The 21,957-nt window shown below is 42.3% G+C and overlaps 1 protein-coding gene and 1 non-coding gene across 8 annotated transcripts in view; both read right to left on the reverse strand.

Annotated features, from left to right (window-relative positions):
• The window catches only part of FBLN2 (fibulin 2), a 107,809-nt gene that overhangs the window by 11,496 nt on the left and 74,356 nt on the right, over positions 1-21,957 (reverse strand). For 6 of the 7 annotated variants that reach the window (XM_057404173.1, XM_057404171.1, XM_057404172.1 and 3 more), the window contains exons 4-12: positions 18,999-19,128; positions 17,143-17,329; positions 15,618-15,824; positions 12,973-13,089; positions 12,755-12,784; positions 12,432-12,533; positions 4,542-4,676; positions 1,948-2,085; positions 1,494-1,637 (exon numbers count right to left, since the gene is read on the reverse strand). In XM_057404173.1, coding sequence (XP_057260156.1) covers positions 1,494-1,637; positions 1,948-2,085; positions 4,542-4,676; positions 12,432-12,533; positions 12,755-12,784; positions 12,973-13,089; positions 15,618-15,824; positions 17,143-17,329; positions 18,999-19,128 — 1,190 coding nt within the window. The remainder of the gene's footprint in view (positions 1-1,493; positions 1,638-1,947; positions 2,086-4,541; positions 4,677-12,431; positions 12,534-12,754; positions 12,785-12,972; positions 13,090-15,617; positions 15,825-17,142; positions 17,330-18,998; positions 19,129-21,957) is intronic. The other variant, XM_057404177.1, reaches the window with a different exon arrangement.
• On the reverse strand, positions 5,815-5,897 carry TRNAL-CAG (transfer RNA leucine (anticodon CAG)). The gene has a single exon. It is a non-coding gene; the product is annotated as a tRNA-Leu (tRNA).

Raw genomic sequence — 21,957 nt, forward strand, 5'->3', positions numbered from 1 at the left:
CACTTGAAATTTAGGAAGAGGATTTGCACTAGCCACTGGCAGGACTTGAAAGTGAAGGCTATTAGCAATGCAGCCAGTACTTCAGAGCTGCTCAGTGATAACTGCTGACCTGTGAAAGAAATGGCAGTCATGGAGATGCTGGCATGGTGGAAACCCTAAAAACAATGTCGGGGCCATCACACTTCAGGTGGTGCAAGCGTACCCAGCCCCCTGACTTCTCTGCAACAGGACTGATGGAAACCAGCTGAAGAGCTGTGTCTTCACAGCAACAAAGAAAGACCTTCGGGGCCTTCCCTCTGTGACAACTGAAATACTTCAGGCTGCCCTACTCTGCCCCCTGGAGCGGTTTTAGGAAGCTTTCTCCACTTCCTCAGTTACACACAAACTGTCCTCATCTTGTGCTACTTCCAAATCTTCCCACCTTCTCAGTGGCCAAGCATGGTCTGGGTAGTCCTGGGGGTAAAATCACGAAGGGAGACAGAGCATAATGAATAGCAAAAAAGGAGAATGCAGAAATTTATGCAGAAATGGGGTCTATCTATACCACTATTTTTCATTTCAACTTGCTAATCACAGAATCACAGAATCATACAGCTTCTAACACAGCTTCCACCCACCTGGAGCAGCACAAAGCAAATCTTTATTTTCCACCCTTCCTTTCATTCAAAGGTACTATAAGCAGAAATCATCAGGATTTCATCACTAACCAAAATGCTGATTTGTCTTATTTTTTTCTCCCCACTCTTGTTTTATGATTTCCTACTCTGTGTAACACAGAACATAGGGAATTAAAGAACACATAGCCAACCCTGCCTGGCCAAGCAGCAGGCTTTCAGTTCCTCTGTGCATAGTGTGCATTTACAGAACAAATGTTAATAAGAGACGAAATCTGCTATTCTGTGTCAGTAACTCCATAAACACATTGGAACAAATACAAATCAGAATCAAGCTGCATGCCAGCCTGTATGAATATTTCAACATTTTTTCACAAAGAAAAGTAAGAAGTTATCCTAAATAGACACACAACTGGATGTAAACGGGGAGCACCATTCATAGTGCTACGAAGAACATCCACTTAGTGCTACTCTTGTGAGTCCATAAACTCAGTGTCTGTCTTTGCTGCATCCCATGGCTTCAGATCCTGTCACTCACAGTGAGATACTGTAAAAATAGCAAAGGATTGTGGTTTTGACTGACAGCATGAGTTTGAAAAGTAGCTAGAGCACATTCACTCCAGAACAGCAGCCAGTAAATCCCATATGCAGTCAAAACCAGTGTCACCTGGTGTACCAGGAGGAACTCCATGCAGCAGCCAGACATCAGTGCAGCATCCTGTAGTGCAAGCATATCGCCGAGCTCATTGGACAGCAAATGCATACAGCAAATTCCCATTTCTCAAACACAGTTAGCAACCTCAAACCCCCTTTTTTAGAACTGAAATGTTCTTCTTCCTCTGAGAAAGCACCTGAACAGACCCTGGAGTCTAACCTTACCGACGCATCGCGTTCCCTCCTCGTTGGAGTGGTAGCCTCTGCTGCATGTCAGCATGTTCCTTTGGCAGGTGTAAGACCCAACGGTATTGATGCAGTTGAATCCTGGTTTACATGGCTCAGGGAGAGATGTGCATTCATTAATATCTGGTGAAGAAAATGAATTAGAATAGTGAGAGAAGCTACTTAACCTTTCTGGTCTGTTTTCTTCCAGCTGTTACTTCTTTTCCTTCATTTCAATATATTGTGCTGATGAAGGTCTCCTGTGGCAAGACTTTCAAATTCAATAAGCAAGCACGCATATCTTTGAAAGGACTGCGACGTTTAAGTTAAATTCACAGCAGGATTTGATGAAAACTACATGTGGTCAATATGTACCTTTTGGAGAGGCTAAAAGGAAGAGGAGTTGGCCAGTGCTGCTGCACATATGACAAACATATTCCCAGTCAAGACTTACCCACGCAGTTTCCCTCAGGGTCTTGTAAAAATCCATCCATGCAGCGTTGCTTTGACTCACAGTAGAATGATCCTTCTGTATTCTGACAAACGAAGTTTACCTTGCAACTGTGAGTTCCCCTCTTGCACTCATCAATATCTGTTATCAGATCAAAACACCAAATTGTGACCAGTGAAGCTGTAATTTTCAGTAGTCTTCATGACTAGCTAAATTCTCAGAAGGGAAGTTAGGAAGCATTACTGAAATCAGATAACAAACATTGCCTATGGGAAATCTGAGGTTTAGGTGCGTTTGCTCTTGGCCATCCATTTTAGCAGAGGCTTCAGAACTTGTCTACAGCAAATCTGACTGAGATCCCTACTGCCTTGGTCACAGCATCTCTTGTAAACCACAAATACTCAGACAACTGCAGTTTTAAAATCCTAAAGACCCAAATCAAAACTACAAATAAGGTACACAAAATATGTTCCACACTCAAAAGCAAAATGGTCTCTTGCTCCTCAGTAATTCCAGGTAGAAACCTACCTCCACTGAATTTGATATTAATAGGGCACCTCATTTCAACAAGGCTGGGGTTTCCTGTGTACACAGGTACATGTGTATATATACATGTACTTACATACACAGAACAAACACTTATCCAACTCTGAAAACTATACTGAAAAAATGGGAATGACAGACAGTGATATTAGTAACCAATGTTCCTCCTCTGCAGCCAGAGGCCAACACAGATTTCTCATTTCTTATTACATGTATGAGATTATTTCTCAGAGATGCTCACCAGCCCAACACTTGCTTGCTGGGCAGACTGAAAGCTTTAAAGTTTCAAGCTTATCAGTTTACACTCAACTGATCTGTGTTGAGTAACTGCAAGTACCAGCTGGTTTGCTGCCACTTTCCAGTGGAAGGAACCTCACCCAGGAAGAAACTTCAGCTGTAAACTCATTCAAAATTCAGTTCTGTGAATATTTTCAAACCCTGCTGGCTCCTATGAACACTCCCTGTGATGAACATCTTTACTAGAAGATAAGACAGAGGAAACTACATCTGCATCCCCATTCCTCCAGGAGGACAAGGATAGAACTGCTGGTACTTCTCTTTCTATTCTAAATCCTCAGTTAAATGCTAGGGCCACAAGGGAACATGCAGAAGGTACAATATTCATAGGTTCATAGAACCACAGAATAGTTTGTGTAGAAGGGACTTTAAAGCCCATCCAGTTCCAACCCCCTGCCATGGGCGGGGACACCTGCCCACCAGACCAGGTTGCTCAAAGCCCAGTCCAACCTGGCCTTGAACACTGCCAGGGATGGGGCAGCCACAGCTTCTCTGGGCACCCTGTGCCAGCGCCTCAGCACCCTCACAGGGAAGAGCTTCTGCCTAAGAGCTCATCTCAGTCTCCCCTCTGGCAGGTTCAAGCCATTCCCCTTGGCCTGTCCCTGCAGGCCCTTGTCCAAAGCCCCTCTCCAGGTTTCCTGCAGCCCCTTTAGGCACTGGAGCTGCTCTAAGTTCTCCCCTTGAGGAGCCTTCTCTTCTCCAGGCTGAACAACCCCAGCTCTCTCAGCCTGTCATATATTAATTGTTTTCTTACCATATCTATAGACAGAGACAAAGAAAAATGTGGAATTGAGTATTTCATAAACTGCAAATTCAGGAGATATCTGTAGGCAATTTTACAGAGCCGTTCTGAAACTTTAGTCTTTCTTATAGGCCATTAATTTAAAGGGTACTTTAAAACAATTTGTAAAATTTTGTAACCTTTTATAACCTAACTTTAAGACTAGAAAGATTAGCAATAAATGTTAGAAATGCTGTAGAATCAGACAGCAGAACAAGACATTCACAAATAACCTCTTCAATTAAACCAAGGTTTCTTTATAATGGCTGTATACAAAGCGAGATTTCTGAGCAGTTCTGTTTATGACCTTATGGTATATGTCAAGAGCTCAGTTCTTCCCCTGCACATCTCTTACTCCAGCTGTCAGAAAACTCTTTGTGTAAAAAATTTAGGAGTAAATAGCACTGACTTTTGCCCCAGAAGACAGGGCACATGTGTCTATTGCACACTCCCATGCTGCAGAGCAACTTCTGCTGTGCTGATGTTAGCAGCTCCAGTCGACCTCTATAACAGGCCAAGAAGGGGGAGATGAAGAATAACTTCTTAACCCCATGAGAATTCCAAATGTAAATAAATGCAAGACAGACCTCCTAAACACAGGAAGGGCCAGACTGAATCAACCCCACGATCCACTCAGGCTGTGATTCAGTGCTCAACAGCAAACAGTATCAGCCCCTTCAGAGAAAAGAAGAGCTGCGCAGAGGAATGCAATAGGAATTCCTCCATCAGTGAAATCTCTCTCTAACACCTTAAAAGCAGGGTAAATCCTAATTCAAAAGGTTTCATCAATTTTCAAATAATTTATAGGTATTGCTGGACTATTTCAAATAAATGCATTTCAGAAGCCAAACATTTGATCAGCCTTTTTTAGCTACAATCCTGGTATCACAGCCCAGCCGCAGTAAAATGCTTTGCTATTTCTTCCCTTTCTCTTTTGCTAACAGCTATTGCATCAGCTGAAGAACACTTGTCTTACCAACACATTCTCCATCCTTCAGTTCATAACCTGGCTGACAGCTCAGTTCCTGGAGACACTTGAATGATCCCACTGTGTTGAGGCAGTGCTCTCTCCGCTGGCAGGTGTGTGTGTCTGTCACACATTCATTGATGTCTACAAAGAACAGTTCAACAAGTCAGTGCCATGTATTGGCAAGGGATCTGCCTCTTCCTGCTCTTTTGGAAGGAGTCAAAAGCTCAAGTGAAATCGTTTTTTTTCCAAAAGATAGCCAATACAGCCTGTGCTCCAGTATTCTGATGAAAGACTTTTGTCCCAGGATCTTTTGTTAACACAGAGTAACTTAAGACACAAATCACAGGGAGATCTCCTTCTCCTCCCCTCTACCCAAATGTGCAGTGGCATTGAGGACAAGGGATGCACAGAACTGATTAAATGCAGGGTATGGGCAGAGGATTGATAATCAGCTTCTGATTTACTGGAGAGAAACCTCCTGGACAACTGAATGAGAAAGTGGTTAATGCTCATTGGTCATGACCAGGTTTTCCCAGCTCAGCGTATGTAACAATCTTGCTGCTTCACGCCACATGCTTCATGACAGGAGCTGCTGGTGTGGAACTGCTGCTGGAGACAGGAACTGAAACTGCCTGCCTGGCTGAAGGTGAAGGAGTCATGTAACGCACTGATTGCCTGAGAAATATGTCCATAGAAGTGGATATAACAAGGAAACATGGAGAGAGAAAACCTGAAAGGCTCAATCAACTTTGTAAATTTGTATTTCAATATTAAAAAAGATTTGATTTCAGCAGGTGAAGAAGGAAAAAAAGTCTTTTTTTTTTAGAAAAAAAAATAAAATTACTTAAATACAAGGCTGCAGAATGTAGGACAATGTGGGAAGGAAATACAATACCTCTAAAATGGTACATTTTGATAGGTTTGGGTGAAATAACCTCAGATTCAGGTTTTGCTTATTTTAATAATGAAAGCTAGAAATAGCAAGTACTTAAAAGCAACAAAAAAGGGGTAGAGACTGGGAGAGAGAATGTCCTGTGCTTCTCCACAAAATCTTACATATTCACATCTCTGTATACAGCTAAGAAGTACTTCTGGAACTAACAAAAGCCAAATGTGACCATAATCATTACCAGTCATCTGGTTTCTCTGTGCATGAAGCTGCTTTCATATATACACTAATGCAAGTAATCTTGCCCCTGAGCTTGCCCCTGTTCCAGGGCAGTCTGGATCAGTCCACGGGCAGATGGCAGGGCTGTGTTTCCATCCCTAAAAACAGAAATGTCAGAAGTGGGATTCGAACCCACGCCTCCAGAGGAGACTGCGACCTGAACGCAGCGCCTTAGACCGCTCGGCCATCCTGACCTGCATGAAAGTGCGCCGGTGATGATGTGCTCCCCTGGATGTGCTCATCTTGGCTGTAGAACCTCATTTTCGGAGCAGTACAACATCAGATACATTACTTCCCCTCATGAAGCGTGAAAACAGGAAAAGCCATTTTTAAAACTTTTTGTCTCAGAAAACGTGTCATTTTTTTTTCTACCAAGTATATTAGGACGAGCACCAAGACATTTCAGCTCCTGCTGAAGTCAGCTAACTGGTGACGTGCACTGAGTTTGGCAAGACCAGTGTGTTAGCTTGGTGCCATTTTATTTCTCATTTATTTGTGCTTTGTTTTCTTCTCACCACTATTATTCACATGCGGTGTACTTGCTATCCAACGGCACCTGATTAATCCACAGCAAGGTCACTGCCATGCTGGAGATCTCTCTGCCTGTCCCACACGATGCTGGAGTACTTCCACTGAGTGGCAGGTACTTGCCTACCTCAGTGTTTTTACATAGTGGTGTCCTCCTAAGGCTTGCACAGTTCCCTACTTGCTACAGATTAGAATGAAGAGTAAGGAACAAAATTCTTGTAAGTGGTCTTGGCTCTGGGGAAACACAGCCAAAACAAAGAAAAATCCCCAAACCAAACGACCTCCCCCTCCAGCTCACATGAGCTGCTGTGGTAGACCTCTCTCACCCGATCAGACCTAGCTCTTAAGTAAATTTGAGAGATTTTTCTTCTTGTTGTTGTTGCTTGGGTTTTATTGAATTTTAGAGGTAAATGGCTCTGGATAGCCACTCAACAGCATCCAAACCAGTGCAAAGACTCTCTGCTGGCTATACAACAGATCTGAGATTATCTTTTCTTGGAAACCACAAAAAGCCTTCCCACATAAACAAACTGTCAGCACTACACTGCATCATGTGAACTCCACTCAGTTCAGCACGATGTTGGAAAAGCCAGTGGGAGGAAAGCGTGCTTGTCTGAAACACTACCCAGAGAAGGTAGGAGGTGTTCCGCCTGACTCCCAGGTGTACACAGGTAGAAAGAAGGTCAAGATTTCACAGAGGAAAAAAAGATCTAATATAATTTCCTGGTTTGTCTACATTGTTTCATTCAATTTTCTAATCTCTGAGTACTTGAAAAAAACAAGTCCAACAGGTCAGAATGCATCTGAAGAAATTAGAATGATGGGAATTAGAATTTCTGTCTTCTGTGAAAGTTTTGTGCACAAGTGATGCACTGACTATCTCTAAAGCCTAATGATTGTGACCTGGGTTTAAATTGTGAGCCATGCAGTATGCACAGCTCTGCTCTGTCATATCCACTGTTAGGGTATGAATGTCATTCTCTGGTATCAGGCCAGTTGCCAGCCCACTGAAGTTCCCTTTCATTTCATTACAGACATGCCCTTTTTTGTTCATTTTCCTAAACACATTCCTAAATGGTCATGCCACAAAATGAGATCTCTGAAGACTTCCACCATCTTCCTCCTGAGTTCCCACCTGCCTGTGTCGTTGCTCCTCCTACCAATACTTATTGCAAAACAGCGTCCCTTAGCATGAGCATGGGAAAAGGCATCCCTGGAACTATGGTCGCAGTTTGTGCTGGGGCAGCACACAGCTGTTGCACAAGCTCTGTTCAGCCCGGGCTGTACCTACTATCATTTTGCTCTACCATTATGAAACACAGTAGAGGGAAGTGATGACTGACTGTATTTCTATAAAACAGGACAATCTCTCTCCTTTTTCCCTCCCTGTTGATTACCCATAAAATCAAGAATGCCCATAACCTGCCTCTCTTCAGTACTGGAAACCAGCTCAACAAGTCAGAAAGATGATTTGCAGAGCACTAGGAAAAACAAGAGTTATGTTTTAAGTTTGAAACAAAGTTAACTCCCAACATGGGAAGCTGCAGCCTTCATCCAGTGCAGTTCAGACTGAGAGGTAAGGCAAGATGGTATTTAAAAAAAACAGGAATAAGAGGAAAAATAATTCAGTAAATATTAAAAACAAGGAACAGTTTGTTTTTTAAAAACCTACTAGGTCAATGTGTGTGGCAACAACATTCCTCATGTGATGTCAGTAAAACCAGAATGAAATGTAATCATGTAATACCTCTTCTTTTCAAGACGTACTTTGACATTAAAAATTAATTTTTATGCACTTTTTCTAACAATGTGAAATGCAGACTTCGTTTTTTCCTGCAGCTGTAGTTCCTCAGGATTTTTTTTCTCTTCAAATGACTTCAGCTCAGTTTGCTGTATGGAATACATCTGCTTAATGTAGACCCGCTGTTACTTTGCAACCACCCATCCTGTACTCACGCACAGTCCCTGTGGGTCAGCAATAAAATGACCACTTGCTGGTCACTGGCAGAAGGGGGAATTTAGACGGGAAGAGCAAAGAAAGCAGCAGTAAAGTAGCCTCCTGTCAATGTGCATGTAGGTGGTGGTAATGACTTTGCCTGAAAGTCACCAGGAAAAGCAATCCACATTAAAAACATCCAACCTGGCTCTTATCTCTGGAGAACATGGAGCTTTCAAGCCTAAAGACATTTTAATATCTGTTCACAAAGTTACACAAAGCTGGTGTGCGCAAGCTGTTTAAACAGCTGGTGACTCTTCACTGTGCATGGTTGGCTTTCAGGAATTCTGGATATCTGCTCTTGAGTGCACCTGGAATTATAATCTTCCACAGTCTGACTAAAGGCAATTCAAGAGATAAAAGGTTATCGGCTGTTTTGCTGCTGTGCAAAGATTGCTCCTCCTGTCCCTAAAAATATGCAAAGAGTAACATCATTAAAACAACAATAATTTGCAAACAAATTACCAAGAAGCTTCCCTCATGGAGTTTGAGATAGCTCAAGATGGAGCACAAAAGCAGTTAAGCTGGCAAAGGATACCTTAGGTGAATATGGCTGCAATGAGACAGTTGAACAAAACAAACCACAGTATGCTCGTGGCTTTCCCCTTTGACTAGAAAAGCAGAAAAATGTTAACTGCTGCAGATGTCCTCCAGCACCACAGAGGGCAGAGCACACAGGGCTCTGGTAGGGAGCACACAGGGCTGATCCAGCCAAAAAAAAACACCAAAAAAAAAAAGAGAAACTTCAAGTTTTCTAGATTATTTACAAGGATACCTGTAAAAACCTGACCTGCAGTAGAGAAATACAGAGGTTTGATACTTAGTGAAGGAGAAGAGGATCTTTTATCTTTACAAATGAGAGCTGTATCCTTCATTTAATGAGCAATGCCTGAGGTTTATCTTTTCTCAGTCACAATAAAACTCTCTATAATGTCATGGAGTAGAGGACAGGAGAGGAAGAAAGTGAACAAAAGGAAGCACTTGGCATCTTCTATAGCCTCTTATGCCAAAGATGCTGACAAACATGCATTAATTTACTTTCAGAGCGCTCATGGGAGATGTAGAAAAGGACAGCTCTCTATATATATATATCTGCATAGTCCGGGAAAAACATCAGGGGATTAAATAGCAAGATCTTCGGAAGCAGAATGCAAGGTGAGGCAGTTCCTTAGGCTGCTCACTTACCAGACCTTCTATTCAGAAGCGTGGTACGTACAACAGGCTCTGTGAAAGCCATGAAACCCATCATGCAGACTGTGGCCAACTACAAGTACCATTTTCCATCTCACAATCTGGTACTTTCACTGTAAAGACATCCTTATTTCCAGTAGCGTTCTCTCAGCCATTTAATTTAAACTAAATAATTTCATTAGTTTTCCATGTATCTCTGATTTCAAAAGAAATAATAAAACTAAATAAATAAAAAAACAATTGTGACAATTTAAGAAAAACTCAGAAGATACTAAATTGCATTTCTGCTCTAAACTATGACAATGCATCAACTTTCCTGCTCATGCCCTTATGCCATATCACAGAGTCATGGAATTGTTTGGGTTGAAGGGACCTTAAAGTCCCATGGGCAGGGACACCTTCCACTAGAGCAGCTTGCTCCAAGCCCCATCCAACCCAGCCTTGAACACTGTCATGGATGGGGCAGCCACAGCTGCTCTGGGCACCCTGTGACAGTGCCTCACCACCCTCACGGGAAGGAGGAACTGCTTCCTAGTATCTAATCTAAATCTCCTTTCTGTCAGTTTAAAACCATTCCACGTATGATGCTCATTAATAAGATGAGATCATAGAGCTTTAAAAGATAGGAACAAAACCAAAGCTGTGATTGTCAGAAGATCGATGTTATAAATGTAGGAGAAGGACAGGGGTGGAAGGAGGTGAATGTATTCACACATGACATTATAGTCACAGGCACTGCTGCTTTCATTAGTGACTACAGGTCTCTGCGTGCTCCGTTTTTCCAGCGTTACCACACAACACTGCTGCAGTTCAGGTGTCTCTTAAACCAGCCTCTATGAAAGAACCCCTAACAGAAACTATTTCATAAGCTCAAGCCTTGGCTTTTGGAAAGAAATTGAATCCTCATAAATGCACTTGTAAAAACAGATTGGTTTCTTACATGAACTTAAATAGCAGGGATGATACAGCAGAATTATGATGCATCTTTGACATTACACGAAGAAATTGGTGCCAGAATCACTAATAGACTAATCTGAATTTTTTCCATTATTTTGGAATGGATCTTTTCCACTGCCCAGACTTATGCAGATTTCTTGAGCTGTATTTATGAAGTTTTGTCATTTCACGATGTCTGGGGATTTGCCAGTATTGACACTGTCCAGAGAGATCAGCTGCTGTTTTCTTAGTCCACTTTAATAGTCATCAATACTGCTGTGGTCATCATACCTATGGAGTTTTATGATTTTTTGCACAAAGTTATATGTATCCTGAGAATGTATTGCTAGGGAAAAAGCCAAATAGCATACAACTCATGATGTTAAGTGGCTGAGCAAATGGTGCACATGTGTTTTTACTAACTCATATTGAAATGTCATATGCAAAGATGGCCAGAGAGCCTTTGAGCACAAATGGTTTAAATGCATTGCAGAGCATGAAGAATTATGATGCTGTGGTGAACGGCTTACACCTATCGTCTTACCAACACATTTTCTATGCCTGTTGAGTATAAAGCCCTCTGCACAGATCACTCTGTGGTTGACACAGTAGAATGATCCCAATGTGTTCACACATAATTGTCCTCTGGAACAAGCGTGAGCACCTGTGAGGCACTCATCCAAATCTATATCAACATGTTGCAGCCAAAAGGGAAAAACAGAATTCTATTAGAACAATTGCTGAAATGAAACAATACTTCTTTCACACTGGAGATGTCCAAATGAAGTGTGCTGGAACTACCGCATCAGCACCATGCTATAATACATACAGTGTTACACTGAAAATAGGGCTGGAATAAACCCCCAGAGATCATCCAGTCCTTGCTTGCACCCCTACACTGTTGTCATCACAGAAAGAGACATTCTTGGAAACAGGCAGTCACACAGAGGCCATGCACACTCTGCAGGAAACCTGCTCCAGTACACCACCCCCCTTACCATCAAATCCTTACTTGAATACAGATAAGAAATGTCTCTTGCTGCAATTTAAACTTACTATTTCCACTGACATCACCACATTCTTTCACCTCCTGTAGGAAAATGATTGCCTGGAAATGCCCCTTTTGATGCTGACATCAATTAATCAGATTAGTTTCCACCACACTTGAGTAAGCAATGCACAGTGACTATTTCAGCTGGTGATATTAAATTCCCATTTTCTTCACAGACTCTCCAGAATTTCATGAAAATGATTTGTGATCTGTTATTCAATCAGATCTGAGATTAAGAGGGATGTGGATCATGTGTGAGCAATTCTGAGCATCAGAAGCTTCTTTCATTTCTCTGCTGGCTGTTATTGCTCTCATACTTCCAGATTTATAATTAAAGTATGTCACAGGGCATTGCTTTTTAACCTCCAGCCCTTTCCTGAGCAAACATATCCTTCACCACTACCCAAACATGTCCATTTAAGATTTATACAACATGAACAATCATGATGCAGCTTTGGAATTCACCATTCATCATTGTGCAGGCCTGAGCTTCAGTGTCAAGTGAAACACATGGAGCTGAACTAGCTCACAATGGCACATTCTTCACAGCACTGAAGCCTCACTGGATTCAGGTTTTCAAGAAATAAAACCAAACAAAACAGATGACAGGGCAGAGCTATAGCTCTGAGGGGGTTCCCCAGGACAACAAACATGCCCAAGTCCTGCTAGCTGCTCCCGTTCTCAGGAAGAAAAGCTGCATGTCCATAGTTGTGTAGACAGACACTGGGGAGGAACAGCAGTGGGAAGAGAAACCAAGAGGGCTGAAAAAAAAGCCTGGAATGTCAAAGGGAAAAAGCACGTGTCCAGGCTTGTCTTCACCTAAAGTCCCCAAGTAATAGGCACACTGGACAGATGTGCTTCAGGAGTCATCTGTAAAGCAGATCTGGTATTCCTTCTGCCACTGATCTCTGTACTGCCACTTACAAGTCACAATACTGAAAAGAAGGAACTCTTAGAGAAACACCTAGGGGTATGAGGTAGAAAAGTGCTTTAACCATGTCTCTGTGGTGAACATGAACCACTTACCTTCACAAGAAATCCCATCAGCCATGAGTGTATATCCAGACAAACAAGAGCACACAACATTTCCTTCCACAACATTGCAGATGTGTTTGCAGGGACCATTATCTATACAAAGAAAATTGCGAAATACATTAGCAACCACAACACAGATCAGCTGAAGTTACAAACCTCCAGGTCATCCAAATAGAACCCCAGTTTAGGCAATGGGGAATGCAGTTTGTAAACAATCTGTCCAGGCAGCCCTAATCACTCAACTCTCCTATTACTACACCTGTGCCACTCCTACCTGTATTGCTCACACTACGCTGTACAGCTGTCCTGCTTACCTTGAACTACACAGCAGGTGTGCAACAACGCTGAAATAAGAGAATAGCCTCAAATTACTTCCAGAGCTTTCCCCTGACAATTACTCAGCCTTATGCCAGAAGTAACAAATTAAGGACGTGCACTGAAAGCAGATTGGTGAAGGGATGTGTGGAATTCTATTCTGGCTCTCTAAACATTCCTCACTCATCTGCACCTTCAGTTTATACCTCCAACATACCTTTACACTTATCCTGCTCTTCTTCTAAAGACATGATGCGAAGAGGCTGAGAAGGAGAGGCTACCGGAGGGATGGTGGCTTCTGCTTCCAGCCTTGTCACCTGTCCTCTGTCAGGATCTGTAAGGCAAAAGAGATAGATCAGAGACAGCATTACCTCCACCATCACCCCATGGCAAGGCTCCCATTCATCCCACTCCATCGTGGTTTGCAGGAGGAAACATCCTGGTGACCTGAAGAACTGCCTTTGCACGGAGGTGAACAGTCAGTTTTAGAAGCTGCCATCTGTTTGATATGAGCAACTGTCCGACAGCCCAAACATGTAGAGTACTGCAAGCTAATGGAGATGCTCACAAACACCACGGATACAGATCAGGGAGTCTGCCTGAAAACAACTTCTGGAGAGTAAAATGAATAAAACAAAGTGTTACTTCTGTTTCCTCAGACACTGTTCTATTGTAAACACAGCGGCTGTCTTTCAGTCAGTGTATGACCAAAAAAATGCTGAATCCAAGCCAAGTCTTTAAAGTTCTTCTGTACATCCCATTTCAACATGGATGAAAAGGATCCACCTTTACAAGCATAGGATACCCTGGAATGACTTTTACACAACCAAGTGGAAAACATGACAGCTGCTATCTGTCACGAGGATTTTAAACAAACAGCAATGTTAAAGGTATCAGAATAGTTAAAAAGAAAAAAAAGCTCTAGTACGTTAATAGGAGTAATCCAGTTTATCCATATCACCAAATCAGAAGCCTAAATCATAGAATCACAGAATGGTTTGGCTTGGAAAATACCTTAAGATCATCTAGTTCCAACCCCCTCTGCTAAGGCTAAATTCTCTCTGAAGAGGGATGTGTCCTGTTCTCATTGATCTGAGTACAAGTGTCACCCGGAGCAAAGTGTGAGCCACAGAACAATGACAACATTAAATGAATGTGATTGCAAGGCAGGTTTGAGGTATAGAAAGAGCCACTTAATTAGAAAAATATAAACATTAAATCAGAGACAACCAATGGGCTATAACACGGAGGCAAATAAGAGGTTATGCTTGTGGTATAACCTGAATTCCCCAGAAAGAGAGCAGAGAACAAGAAGTAGCTTCTGAAGTTTCATCAATGTCTGCTTTCTCCTTGCCTCGAAGAGCCACTGCAAGCACATCCTTCCTTCCAAGCCTCCGGAAAAAGTGTGACACGTTTTAAAAAGCAAAAGTTAAATGCAAAGACTTTCACAGTCCATCGAAGAGCAGGAAATGTGCTGGGAAAGGTTCAAATACAAAAGCATTCTATCTAATCACAGGAGTAAAAATTACCACCAGTATGAGATTCACAACTACCTGGTGTGGGTGCACAGAGCACATGACAGAGCCGTGCACATACACAGAGAAAAATGGGAAATGGAAGGCCACCGTGCCACGTTGCCAGGTAGAGCACAGCTCATGCAGGTGTAACAAGTGAGGTGTTCTGCCCTGCCAGCTCCCTTGCTCAACCTTTGATTTGACCCAGGACTGGAGGACAGCAGCAACCCTCCCTAACCTCACTCTTCCTACGTGTCTCAGCTGTGTCACTTGCAGTCCCTACCCTTGTTGCAATCCTCTTCCTCAAGGGATAACTGAGCCCCCCCTCAATTCTTGGCACACGCATGAGGACTGCAGTCCTGCACATCTGCACTGACTACCCAGATACAAGGTGTATGAACCCAAATCTGCACTCAAGTTAGTAGTGGGAGAAGCAAAGCCAAACTAAACCACACACATATGCTCCAGGTGAAGGATGAAGCCAAATTTTGCAGTGCTAAAATAAGAACCATTTTTTTTTGCCTCTTTTGGATCAGGTTCCTTCCCCAGAATTTTAATATAAGCAAGAGAGCAGAGCACTGCTGCAGAAACCCTGTCAAACACATTATTGATGCAAGCACTGTAGCATGACGTTGAGAAGAATGACATAATGAATGCTGTTTGGCTTGGGCAGAAAGTATCTGAAGTCTACGGAACTTTGTCATTGGATGGCAGCACTTACTCTGCTTGTTAAATAACTGAAAGCACTTGTAACTAATATAAGGTTTCAACGTTAAAGGTTATCTGATTTCAGATCTTGCCATTGGAGAACTCCAGACATCAAAATAATTACAGCACAAGAGACTTTCTTTTCAAGCCTTCCACCACACTAGATATATTAAGATTTTGTATCACTGTGTCGTGGTTCAAACCCAGCTGCTACTGCTGAACCCACGACACGCTGAAAGATGTTAATGATTTTAGATAAAAATCAAAACTCAGGAAGCAATGATGTCTGGGGAAAAGTTCATTTAAAGGGAAGCTAACTGTGAAATACAAAATGACTCTGAGAAGAAAAGGTATTTCATTAACAACCTTTACAAATCCTCTTTTGAATAGTGAAAACAGTCTTGATTTGAACATATTAAATACCACCCTGCCCCCATGCCACCAATACACAAAACCAAGGCATAATTAAGTTGCCTAAATTGTTGGTTTCCTCTGTATTATTAACCTGTCCAATTCCTACAGCAAATGTCTATGCACCAGTACCCATCAAATACCTCACAGAAACAAAGCAAGCTTGATAGATCAATGCAGTTGGCACAAAGACACCATCATTCATGGCGTTTCCTGCCCATTTTCTCACCTGGAGAGCAGCTGGTCCCATCCTCTTGCAAAGTGAATTCTGGAAAACACGAGCACTTGTAGGACCCCACCGTGTTTATACACAAATGCTGACAGAGCTCCCCACCATAGATAAGACATTCATCCAGGTCATCTCCAGGCAGATTATTTGACAGCTCAGCTTCATTATTGATGGACAAAGCTTCATTGTGATCTTCTGTCTCTGAAACTACAACAGAACAACACTTGCTGTTTCTCTAGCAGGATTAGGACTCTACAGTACAGAGTGTTTTACCAGATGAACTCCAGATATCAAATCCACCCAGAACAATCCAAGAGCAAATGAACCCATCCTGAAGACCATTGTGCTGCAGATCCACCACCTCCTTCCTGGAGGGACAGTCATTTTACAGGGGCCATTGAGAAATACGGTGACACTGGGAGGTCACAAGCTCACCTTTCACGTGGACTGCTAACACCGTTGCTACCATTATTTGAACCAATGCATCACACTGAGTACCTGTCTGAAATTGGCCCCACTGAAGAACAACACTGAATTTCAAATTTCAGGAGAAAAACTTGTCCAGTTGGTTTGGAAACTCTTGTCAACACAAAATACTATTTTATTGGTTACCTCTGTAGATAGCATCACAAACCTTCGGGGACCCTCTTGACAGTGACATGGCTATCCTTCCTACTGCTTTTAAAGCCTCCCAGAAGCACGATACTTTTCCTTTCTTGACAAGGTTTGCCAAGACTTTCTACCATACTACAGTAAGTTTTTCAGCAAGTTTTTTAGTCAGTTTTCCTTAAACACATATGTGCAAACTTCCTCGCTCAGTGAGGCCTCAGCTAGGTCAAAATAAACCCTTACATTTGTTGGTGAGGAAGAATACACACTTAGTTCACAAGAAGAAAATGGGCAAAAATGGAACTCCAGCATATGCAGGAGGTCACCATGCAACTCATGTGTGACTGGTGGCTACAGAGCGATATCAAAGGAGTATGGTCTTGGGCTGAGGGAAGAAGCAAAGCTGTCCAAGTTCCACATTCCTCATGCTCCCTTTATCACGCCTCTTTGGCTGCCGGGATTTGACTCAGATCTTCAGCATCACCATGTTTGCATGTTGAAAGAGTGCAAACTAACTTGCAGTCCTCTGAGGCTTCTCCAGAGTGTGCTATGAGAAAGCTGCTGTGATGTTCAGCAGCACAATAGAAAATCTATTCCCGGGATATTTCACTGGTATCAGAACCCATGGGACTACTTGCTTAATGAAGAATCTTTCAGGATTGCTTCTGCTAAAAGACAATGACCAGCTTCAGCTTTACTTCTTACCAATGTCTTGTGGCAGGTCTCTGTACTATGTGACTCGGGGAAAACCCAAACCCCCACACTACTAAAGAAGGTATATTTTAACAACCAGAAACACCTACTTTATTATTATTATTATTATTATTATTATTATTATTATTATTATTATTTCAAACTGTTTTAAGATCAAGGAACTCTTTCCTGCAATGTCTTCAAACCATGACTGGACACTTACCTTTCTCAGGTGTCACTGTTGGCAGAGGTTCAGGTTGCCTTTTTATTTCTGGATGGATGAAGTGGTCTCCCCCTTCACAGCAGGACAGCATCACATGGCTGCAGGGATAGCCCAGATTGATGCTGGACTCACAGGATTTCCCCTCACTCCTCAATCGCAGGCCCAGATTACAACAGTCACAGCATTGCTGCAAGAAGAGATCAGTAACAAGGATTTAACACAATCTGCTCAGGGGTGAGCCCACACATAGCCCTGCAAAGATCTGCACTGTCTTCAACAGTGGAGCATCAGGAGAAGCCCCTTGGTTTAGACAGTTGCAAACATCAAAGCTTTGCTGGTGCTTGGGTTTGCCATCCTACACTAACTGTGCCAGGCTGCAAACCAAGTCTCAATGTGACAATGGTTTCAGCAACTCTGCATGCAAGGAAGTAATGGTGCCACAGACCATCTCTTTCTAGCTCTTGCACAGCCATTGCTCTGCATATAGCATATTCTAAACAAAGTAACACAGATGTACACATCTTTGTATTAGAGCTCAAAAAATGTTTAGTTGTTTGAAGCAATTTGAAACGACTTGTAAATATCTTGCATGGATATGAGGATCAGCATCAGCATCTCAGCTCTGGCAGTAAAGACTTTCCCCTGTGAACCACTGCCCTGCAAACCTACTTGTACCTTTAATCACTTGAGTGTCCAGGGGACACCCTCTTGCTAAGACAGTGGCTAATGAAAGACCAGGGTGTATTTTGTGAGCTATTTGCCTTCCTTTTCTTTCCTGAGTGCATCTAAGCAGCAGCTTCATTGATGATGCAATGGGGCACCCCTGAAATGTCATCTCTCCTCCAGTTTTCTCTGCTGCAGGATGCAGACAAAAGCTATGTTATGCTTTACTCAGTCACATCCTGCCAGACTTCAGAAATATTAATGTTTTCTCTCAAAGGTACAAATTCTCTTTCTATGGCAAACTCCAAACCCAAGTAAATAACGGCTGTGAAAAAGACAAATCAACACAGCTGATTAAACTTGAAACTCCTCAGCAGTCACCCATGTATTTTGCTTTTCCAGTGAACAATTATCCACAAGAATCACCAGCGTATGAGAACAGACAGAACTAATGAGTTCCCTGCTGAGACAACGGAAGCTGCACTTCAGCTTTGCTATAGCTATGTAAATTGTTATGAGAGTGAAATGACTTCTGATATGCACCCTTCTGGTAAAATGAAGAGCGAGCAAGCAAGATACTGAATCTTCGAACTGGTTTAAATTGGTTTGGCTCCACTGGTTCTCATAAAGCAAATCTCATTTGTATAAGCTGAGGCTGTGGCTCATGATTTGCGATTTGAACCATTCTTTAATGGTCTCTCTTTATTTATGAACAAAAGCTTTCATCATCATCTCAAATGCTTCTTCATCTAAGCTGTAATCTTGTTTAACTGAGAAATGAGGCTGCAGCTCAACCCTGCAGCCAAGTAAACTCTTCACTAATGGGTTTCACATCAGATCATTGATTCAGTTTTGCTCCATCATTTTCTAAAGCCTTCTACTCCCAGACAGAAAAACTAAAATGGTCTTTTCAGCTGTTTCCAAATTGAGGAAGCAAAAGTAATACAGTAAGTTACACCTTAAAAACAGAGCTGGAAATAATTCAAAGCAACATTCCTGTGAAGCTTTTGAAGAAGCTGCATCACCAGTCAATTGAAACCTCAATGCAAACAGTGTCATTTCCTTGCCACATTCCTGCAACTTTACAACCTTCAGTGCTCCATGATAATGTATGAAGAAACTACTGCTAAATGCAGGACATGAGGACACCTCATATTAACAGCAAAGCCCGTAGAAGCATCAGAGCAACTCACCTTGTATGCTGATCCTCCGCAGGGATCTCCTTCCTCTGGCCCACACACATCTCCTTCCTTCGCAGCAATCATGCCGGCCAGGCAGCTGTTCTCCTTCACGGTGGAGATGCAGCACTGCTTCTGAGCAATTCTGCAAAGGAATATGAGCTCAGGCACTCACTCACATTGAGAAGACATCAGGAGGGGATGCAAAACGCCCTGGACCTATTGGATTCACAACGTATTCCAGAGATGTGGTCTCTCTTTGACATATGTCTCAATACTAGTGTAGATGGTACCACTGACCTTTGCAGGATGTATTTTGTTCATATTACTAGTAAAAAAAATCATTAATAAATGCTCAAGAAGCATTGAGTTTAGGTCTCTCAACATCTGGTCACTGATATCCTTTACAGCTCTCCTATATTTGTGCAAGGGTCCCTCTGCCCTAGGTTTTATTTCTCTGAAGTCTTCAAAGGTTTCAGAAGCAGCAAACAGACAGAAGCCTTCTTCCCTGGACAGTGGCAAAGGGAAATGCACCTCTACACACTTCTTCACCAGCCAGAGGGCTGAAGCTCTGGACAAAATTTAAGGGAAGTATAATGTCACAGAACCCCTATAAACTCTCCTTTATAGCTCCACAGATTGTAACCCAGAATTTAAGCTTCTGGTTATCAAATAGAAGGTTATGGGTGACTCGATCGCTGTATATGAAGTGCTTTGGGTAGGTACATTTCCTACACATGGCTCTTCAAATCAAACATTTTAACAAGATTTACTGAAGGCTGAAATGAAACATATTAAAAATCTCAATGGCAATTTCCTAAATGAAATTCAATAGATGTTCATTGAAATAATATTCTTCCCTACTATTTTAAAGTCTATAGTGTATTTCCCCACCCCAGCCCCTTCAAAGAGGTACATGATTCTTTTATTCTTGTACAAAAGGGCAGCAAAATCAGTCCCTTTGGCTGTACCCCATGGCCCTGTCTCTCAATCCACGAACTGCAGCACCAGGAGGAACGTCTGGTCCTGGGAGAGGGAAGGGTCCCTGTGATAGGGAAGGGTGAGGACTAAGAGCTTCAGACCACAAGAATTCGCTTGAGGGGGTTATGCTGAGTACGTGACCTGTGGATTGGGCATATGTGACACAGATAATGTGTTAAAGCTCAGATTAACTTCTGTATTATGTTATATGAGTTAGGGTGAACTTCTGTTCTGGACAGATCTGGTGGCATGAAGGAATTAAACAAAGTTTTTCTTTCTCCAAGAATAACCTAGGTGTCTAATTATCATTTGCTGATGCACTGTCACAGGGCAGGCTGCCTTGTAGGGCACCCTGGTAATGGTGAATGGGAGGCTGATGCATTTTAACAGCCAGCATCTAATAGCAAAGCATTCTCCTGCAACAGAAATATTTGCAAGCAAACAACTTTTGTCAGTCAGATACCATTATTACTGAAATAAAATACAGTTGTCCAGGAAACAAAAGCTTTCCTTTTCTGAGAAGAATGTATTTCCAATTCACAGCTTTCATCCTAATGCTTCAATTGAAATTAAAAAGGAAAGAGATGTCTCTTATTCCAGTAGAAACCCATCCACTTTCACAAGTGACAGCCACTTGGCCACTTTCCCAATGCCAGTGGCCTGTGGTGTCAGCTTTACATTAACATTTTTGTGCTGATAACATAAGGGAAGTATGACCAGGAAGCTGTGATTTGAGTTTGATTACAGGAAGTGGAACACCACCTCCATGCACTTTGTTTTCAAGGAAGTTAGTTTTCTACTCCAGTATTAATTACCAACTGGAGAAATACCATTTTTGGAGCAATGAATGGTTACTACCCAAATATATTTAAGTACCAGTAATTTAAGCACTACTGCTTAGCTAAGACACACCAACTTTCATTGAAAAATTAAAAAAAAAAAAACAACAAACCCAAAAAACCAAACTAACTGAAAGGTTTCACCATTTGTTGAAATGACAAAATGCTACTAAAAGCATTTTATATATGCATAGTGTTTACTGCATTGAAACACTCCATAGATTCGTGTTCTTCTGAAGTGTGACATTTGTCCATGAGAAATTTCTTTCTGGTGTGAAATACATCCTGGGAACAGCACTGGCTGAAGCACTAGTGTATCACTGACCAGTTGTTATGTTAGTATTTCTTTCCCTATCAGCATAGCTCAGGTTCAACTGCTCCTTCCCCAGAAATGAATTGGGAACAGTATTCATCACATTCTCTTGTTTCTTCTTCACAAACCTCCTCTTTGCAGACTCGATAAATGAGATGTTGGCTCAAAAATAATATTCAGAACATTTCTGCTTTAGGGGAAGAGTTAATGAGTTCAGATCAGTGAAATGATGTCAGCATCTTAAACTGATGTGAGTCTCTAATCGGGGCACAGTATCAGCAGAAAGCAGGATTCATATTTGTACAGCTGATGCAAATGCCACCCAGATAAACACTGATCTGCTATGAAAAAACACACATCAGTTAGGAGATAAAAATTGCTATCCTGGGTCAGAGGAGATTCCATCTAGCCCAACATCCTATTTCTGATACAGCCAGCGGCACAAGCTCTGCGAATATTTTTATATCTGGCTATCAACTGACTATCTAAGGATTTCCTTAACTTGCTTTAAGTTCATCCACAAGTTACCACACATGACCTCTTTTAGGAAGCCCCAGGTCCCATCCTGCAGTTAGGGTTGTTGGCTGCTACACAGAGATAGGCCAATTTGATACATGAACGTCCAGAGACATCAAGATACATAAAATCCCAGACTGGTTTGTGTTGGAAGGGCCCTTAAAGCTCATCCAGTTCCAACCCCTGCCACAGGCAGGGACACCTTCCACTAGAGCAGCTTGCTCCAAGCCCCTGTGTCCAACCTGGCCTTGAACACTGCCAGGGATGGGGCAGCCACAGCTTCTCTGGGCACCCTGTGCCAGCGCCTCAGCACCCTCACAGGGAA

This window comes from Pezoporus wallicus, unplaced genomic scaffold (assembly GCF_028554395.1).
Source record: "Pezoporus wallicus isolate ANWC-B61680 ecotype Strahan unplaced genomic scaffold, APGP_CSIRO_Pwel_v1 contig_5935, whole genome shotgun sequence".
NCBI lineage: Eukaryota > Metazoa > Chordata > Aves > Psittaciformes > Psittacidae > Pezoporus > Pezoporus wallicus.